Genomic DNA, 7,459 nt, shown 5'->3' on the forward strand with positions numbered 1-7,459 from the left:
GAGGAAAGCAATGTCGTCTGCAGAAAGGTTGGCACCGCAGAAGGGCAGCTACATGATAAGCACTTGTTCTCATTGCTTTGTTCTTGTTAGCATGATTGGAGCCACTAACAAAGGTACTCATCCACAAATTACAATGTGGGATACCGATGCTTCTGGGATATCAGCGTGTGGGACAGAGTACTATAAACAAACCAAAATAAAGATGCCTCGCCCAGAAAGAAATATAGTACTTCCTCCGGTTGAGTACTATACATTGCAAAACTTTAGCTACACAAGAAAGCTCCTGACGATATGCGTACTGCTCCCATATAGTGGATTAGGAGGCACTCATTTCTTATTGCCAAGGACCCTACATTTGGCAACCCACACAAGTGGCATCAAGGTTTTTATGCTACGGCAGTCCCCACCCAGGATAGATGTCATAGTTGGAAGTTTGGACTGCCAATTGACGTCCCCTAATGCTGAGCTATTGACACTGATACTCGTAGGTAGTATCTGGCACTCCACGACAATTGTTAGTTGCTGCTTTGCCTCCATCATACTACTACCAAACCGTCACAAACACCCAGCGTCCTACAAAAAATATAACTGAACAATGTGTAAAGACAAACAAAGACCACAAATTGAGGAACCTTTCTGTTGAACAACTGGAAAGCTTTCCATAGTAAAGCATGTATGAACGATAGATAAATATGTCATTAGTTAACGACCTTTGAGCTGGATATATCTTTGGATTAATTTAGTGAGCCATGATTGCTTGTTCAAAAAGTGCTGTGAAGTTCAACCACGGGGAGCACGCATTGCAAATGTATTATAAAGTATACAATATAGAATACTCCAGCTACGTATGGTACCTTTCCAGGACAACTACCCATATTTGTTTCAGAATCCTGATGCGACCTGATACTGACAAGCTAAAGGTGACTTAACATGATGAACATGCCAAATAACAGTTTGATGCCCAATAAGCTGCCAAGGTCAACATCCCCCAATTCGTTGGTTACAATCTACGGAACAAACAATTAGAATCAAAGGCACATGCTGAGACCACATTTGCATATGTTAGCAACAGTACCCCGCATAGAGGTTGAGGGGGTGACATTGAGAGAAAAGGTATGAAGGTGCGCCCATGGTAAACCTCTGCATGTTTCATGTTCATATGTTAAAAATACACAAATCATTACATTTCTCATATCGAGAGCATCATCTAAACACATGTATAAGCAGTCAAGCATTACGTCCTGGATATCCATAAGTACTTTCAGTGATGGTTCCCGGGTATGGAGACTCTGAGGATGAGGCCAACTGCACTAGACAACTGAAGATCTTCCTGATAATCAAGAAAAAAAAAACATGATTAAGAACCATAGCAATTGTCAGGAGAACGATTATGATATTTCAGAACATTTATAAATTACATATGACTGAATGAAAACTTGCCATTTCGAGAGTAACATTAGAAACATGCACCTGCGCAATTGAATGTATTCAGAATGGTTCACATGCTGTCACTAGGATTGAAGTATGGGCAAGCAATGCTGTTAACTACATCTTTCATCGTTTTATTTGAATAGCACACAAATTGGATTCAGATATCTTGCATAAAACAATGCAATTATGTAAACTACAAATAAATTGCATAAGGCTTCCTATTACTTTATCCAGCGGACAAATCTTTCTGGAAAGATGAGAAGAAAACTCAATAATAATAATAAAACACCTAAAATTGTGATATATGGGTTCATAAACAGAAATGAGCAATGTTTACCAGAAGATTAAAATGGAGCAGAAACTTGAAAGAACCAACACGGTTTCGAAGGACTGAGGAATCTAGTTTCAGACAACACTGGTTTGATGGACTAGCCAGACTTGCATTTTGCGCAAAGTAACTGGTGGTGGCAATTCGTTAAAATTTTCTCTGACGATATGTGACTAACTGACTACCCAGAGAAGCTACACTGGTAAGAGTATCATAATGGATAAAAAAACTAAGTCAGCAGCACAAGTTACGGTCATACAGCTACTTAATAATTTTTGCACGACTGATCGATGTTAATAACTTAAAGATATACCAACATGATTCTTCATATATTCAGAACCAACAATAGACAGTTTTATTCAATTTTAGAACTGACTACTTGCACCTCTTCCTTCAACTTAATCATGTCACAGAAGCCCGCTCAAGAAGAGTAGACAGTATTATGCCCCAAACAAGTTCAAATACTTCCATCAATTACATGTTAGTCTCTACTCTCTAGGCCCCACATTTTTTATAACCCTTCATCACTTCACTTCTCATGCCTGCTGTCCATAGATTGGACCAGAAACTATAAAGCAATGGCAACTGAATTCCCTTTTAGAGCACCTTCTTGGTTTTTTTAAACCATTGCACAAACTTATGATCCCAAGAGACATTGTACAAATGTCAGTCACACATAGTGTTAACTACATCCACAAATATACTTAAGATGAATAACTTAGAAGCAATTAGATTGGATCACTGAATTTATAGCTCCATCTGTTCACTAATGTAAGACCTTTCAGCTTTTTTTCTAAATGATTGTATCTAGACGTGCTTTAGTGTGTAACCGTGTAGGTTCACTCATTTTGGTCCATATCTAGTCCACTTTGAAATAGCAGAGGAAGTATATAGCTAGCACATGTGAAAAAAATCAAGTTGATGTAAGAACTCACCAAAATGGACCTTGCATATTTCTTACTCAGCCTTCTTTTGTTTGTCTGGTTTTCCGGTCTTGCTAATGATGGTATCGAAGTGCCTTGACAGAACCTTGTGTGCTAAACCAACCTTTTCATCAACAAGATCCTGGTACCTCTCATAGAACGGGGGAACCAACAGAGAAAATATTGCTCCTAGAAAAAAGCCAAAACAACATAGGCTTAGTATATATATGCAAGAACTATCATGAAAGAATAGCAGATCCAAATACAAGAAATCCATGGGGGCATCACAAGGAAGCAAATTCACTATAACTCACCAATGTAAATGAGCGTAAAGAAGTTGAAGAGCATTCCAATACATGAAACCACCCATAGAGCTAGTATAACCTTTTGCGCCGAGCAGAACATGAGACAAGATCATACATTAGGTACAGCAATATCATACATTAGGTACAAGTATAGAGAGAAATGTGTGTGTGTGTGTGGGTGTGGAAGTAAGAACGTGCACAGACAGAAAGAAGTATGTGTGTATAAGAGAGACACCTGTATAAAAACTGTCCTATCTCTCTTGATGGCAATATCATGGCCAACAGCCAACAACCTGTTTATCCATACAAGAGCCCGATCTGCAGCTTTCTGAACAACCACATCCGATACCTCTAGATTAGGAATTGGTGGGAGAGGCCTGCAAACAACAATCTGTTAACGCGATATTGCATAAATGAAGTAAAAAACAATCCTGCAGAATTAAGTAAGATGGATTAGTATAGAGATTATAAGTTTATAACTAGGCCTAACCAAGTTAATAGTAAAACATTGTGTTGCCAAATTCAGCAAGCTCATGAAGCTGGTTATGGACCACAATCCAGGTCAAAAGACAAAGATGGAGTACTTAACACAAATTACTACAGAAACACAGAGAGCACGTTTTCATAAGAGGAGCCCATAAAGCATAATTACAAGCTATGGAGAAAAACAGCATGTGCTAGCAAAAGTAATATCAAACTGGTATCGCAACTTAACTGTAAAGCAAAGAAACCTCATTAGTCTTTACTTTGTGGAGAAGGGAACATATAGGTGCATAATAACTAATGTGGTAGACAAGGGTAAATTAGAAGATGCTTGGCATACTGAATGGACAGACAGGTCAAACCTTGAACACTCTCTAAGACTCTAACATCTTTTACAGATCAAGTTCAAACAACAACCAAATTCCAAAGTGCTCAGGCCAAAGTTCCCAAAGCTCCACTGTAGCAAACCTACTGGGGGACTTCTATTTGAACAAACTAGAATCCACCACCACACAGATGACAGATCAGCAGTAATATACCCTATACGAAGTGATACAGCATCTGCTTGAGCATAATTAGTACAAAACTACTCCAAATTTGCTCAGGATCTATAGACAATACGCGCCAGCAACCACAGAGCACACGACAACAGCAAAGCAGGGCACAATTCAGTTCTAGCGAACCTACTCGACAGCTTTAGTTTGAACAATCCACCAAAAATAATCAGCAGTAAGATGGCCTAGACAAAGTGGTACAACGTCTGCTAGAGAGTAAGTACGCCAATTCCGGCCGTAATCTGTAAAAATTACGCATCGGTGATCACACAGCATAGGAGTACAGCAACAGATAGCACAATTCAGTTCTAGTAGATCAGATCTCAAGCAAGGCGCTGCGAGCAGATAGGAGCGAGCTGGCAGAGCAGAAAACGGTAAGGCAGCACCAACCTGTTGAGCAGGGAGGCGGACTTGGCCCAGAAGAAGAGGATGACGACGAGTAGGAGGACGGCGTTGGAGAGGACCGACGGGAGGCTGTACCCGGCGCGCTCGAAGAGGAACCAGACGACCGTGGCGCCCGCCACGGCCGCCGCGGAGACGTTCCGCCGCCGCCACAGGAGCACGTCGGCGACTGGAGGAGGAGGAGCGGGGGAGATGGGTGAGTCGTAGATCGGCGGGGGATGGGAGAGGAGGACGGGGAGTTGAGCGAGGTACCTGCGCCGCCGCCGAGGAGCGCGTGGAGGGGCCGGTGGTGGGTGGCCATTGGGGTCGATCGGCGGTGGTAGGGTTTGGGGCGCGGCGAAGACGACGAGGGTGCGGCGAAGGTTGAGCTCTGAAATGGGGAGGGACCGGTCCGTCGGCCGGAGGAGTATGGTGGTGCGCACGAGGCGATATGAGATCTCGGTCTGGCTTGGATCGGGATTCAGAACGGCGCGAATGATCGGTCAGTGACATGTGGGCCAGGAGCACGCTTTTAACTGTTTTTACAGGATCAGAAAATTTATCATTGATCTCTCCTTGGAGTAAGTTAACTTAGCGATATAAAAGTACATCCAATGTTTTTTTTTGAAAAGAACCCTACTATTAAAAGAAATATCGAATAGACCAAAGCACCTCGGCAAATAAGAAAATTACTACTAAAATGTGTCTAGATACATCCATATTAGAGCCAATTAATATGAACCGGAGGGAGTATAAAATTTGTGAGATGCCCTTCGTCTTTAACCTCCAGTTGAGCCGACCTGGTGTCATTGGTTGCGGACGGGAAGCCACCAAATGGATCAAGAAGACCGTGTCTATCCCCAAGACGAAGATGAAGGGATAATTACCGATGAAGCTCCATGATGATCCAGAGATCCCGGAAAATGCATTGTGTTGTGCTCACCGACGTTAATGGATGACACGTGCCTCATGGATCACTGCATAGTTCGTATATAGTCTATTATATATGTATTCTGCTCATGTAGGATACTATGATAGGTGGACCAGAGTTAGCAAATTTACCACCCAAGTTAAATTATGTACTGGTCGACCACTGATATGTAGTGAGAGGATATTTAATGAAGTCCATGCATCCTTCTCTTCGCCAACCCGACGACAGCTAGCTAGCGAAGACAAGATTCGCCGAAGCTTATCGGGCTCAACTCTTCCTCCTATTTAGAGCATGTCTAACAGATTTCCTATTTTTCTGCCCTATAAAACGTGAGTAGAGAGCCCTGTATTTAATTTCCACCGGTCGAAAACTCGTTCGAGCTAGCAGAACTCGTATCCCACCCCTTATTTCACCCCGTATTTTTTAAAATGCAGAATCCAGGAGAATTTATAGATAGTTCTTCACATAGATCATAGATAGAGGATATACAAAATTGCACGATCCTACTGGATCGCGACTTCTACAATGCTAGGGATGCGCCTAGTCGTCGAGGATGATGATCGTAGTGGTGGAGGCGGCCTCCCGAGCCTTCAGCTCCTCGACGGCGGCGATGGCCTGCGCCACCTCCTCCGCGTCCGCCTGCGCCTTGTCGGCGGTGTCCTTCTTGGATGCGGCCACCGCCTCCAAGACGAGGGGGTCCTCCCCCTCCTCCGCCTCCTCTTCCTCGTCGCCAGCTCGCGGTGCTCCTCCGCTGGAGCTCCCCCCATGCGGCCTTCCACGCGCGCTCCTACTCTCACGCGCTCCGCCACTTCTCGAAATCGCCGCCGCTCATCGGCTTCAACGGCCGGTCGACCTTGTGGTAGCGGCCGCCCTCCGCGAAGTCCCGGAGCGTCAGCGGCATCCACTCGGACCTGATGTACTTGCACGCCGCACGCCGACTTCCGGCGGCGGAGAATTTGCAGTGGCGGCGCCACGCCTCCTCCACTGTGGCCGGCTCACAGGAACACTTCGATCCGGCGGCGGGCGAGAGGCTGCTCCTACGTTGTGCGCTCATGGCTGGCGGCGGTGGAAATGCGGTGGCATGCGCGTGGGAATTGCTCGCCAGAGTGGTGGCAGCGCACGGCGGGTCTAGGGTTGCGAGGGAGGGGTTGGACCCCCACTCGCACCTTCACCCTCTATTTGTAGGGGGGCGGGGTGGGTTTGACGGGCCACGTATTCTGTCGATACGGGCCTGTCCGAATACGGGGCCTGCTAGACGGCCCATTTCGCCCTCACCCCCTATCCCATCGGAATAATACGGGGTACCACCGTACCAGCGTTTTGAGGGGCCTGCTGGACATGCTCTTAGTTGTTCATGCACCACCCGGCAAGAATGTTAGTCTCTTCCTCATCTACTCTCCAGGCTCAACCTCCTCCCCACCAACCGGGCTCGTCATGGTCGCCGCCCATGAGTCTCCTAAGGCCGATGCCGCCAGCACCGTCGGAAGGAGCTCGGCGAGCACGTCTGAATCCTAGGGCAGAGCGAATGCCCGCATGGAAGAGTGAACATCCCTCGGGGTCTTTCGGAAGTAGCTCGACTAGCGCGTTTTGATCTTGGGGGCAGGGCGAAGCCCCGCATCAAGCAACGACTCATAGCTTCCCGCAAGGTACATGATACGCTGCTGGCCGGGCTCGTTGTGATCGCCATCCACGAGTCCCCCGAGCCTGCTAATGCTAATGAGCTAGGCGAGCTCGTTCGGATCCTGGGGACAGGGCGGGTGTCTGCGTAGAATTGCGAACATCCCCCGAGGCCGCCGCTAATTGCGCCGTTCAAAAGTATCTCGACGAGCGCGTTCGGATCTTGGGGGCACGGCGGAGCGCCGCGACAAGGAGCGACTCGAAGCTTCCTGCAAGGTGCGTGTTGCGGTTGTTCCTCATCGGGGTCGAAGGCGACGGCGGAAGAGGCACGGAGGGCGTTAGCACGGCGGCCATGCACGCGCTCGACGTGGCCGCGCAACGGTCACGGCGGGTAAGGCGGTCGTGCTCTGCGGGAGGTCCCAGTGCTCTGTCACTTGGGCCAGGGACGAGCTCTATGTCATTGGCACCGGTCCGAGGATGCCTTGATCGCGGGGTCAGTCAAGGCC

At 46.8% G+C, this 7,459-nt stretch overlaps 1 protein-coding gene across 1 annotated transcript; it reads right to left on the bottom strand.

Moving 5' to 3' along the window:
- Positions 1–1,116: 1,116 nt before the first annotated feature.
- LOC127337241 (reticulon-like protein B11) lies at positions 1,117–4,837 on the bottom strand. The gene is made up of 6 exons (XM_051364205.2): positions 4,679–4,837; positions 4,415–4,595; positions 3,223–3,364; positions 2,997–3,066; positions 2,695–2,871; positions 1,117–1,330 (listed from the first exon to the last, which is right to left on the bottom strand). The coding sequence occupies exons 1-5, from the start codon at positions 4,725–4,727 to the stop codon at positions 2,717–2,719; spliced, it is 597 nt and encodes a 198-aa protein (XP_051220165.1). The 5' UTR covers positions 4,728–4,837; the 3' UTR covers positions 1,117–1,330; positions 2,695–2,716.
- Between the last annotated feature and the right edge of the window lie 2,622 nt (positions 4,838–7,459).

The sequence above is a fragment of the Lolium perenne genome, chromosome 2 (assembly GCF_019359855.2).
Source record: "Lolium perenne isolate Kyuss_39 chromosome 2, Kyuss_2.0, whole genome shotgun sequence".
Classification (NCBI taxonomy): Eukaryota; Viridiplantae; Streptophyta; class Magnoliopsida; order Poales; family Poaceae; genus Lolium; species Lolium perenne.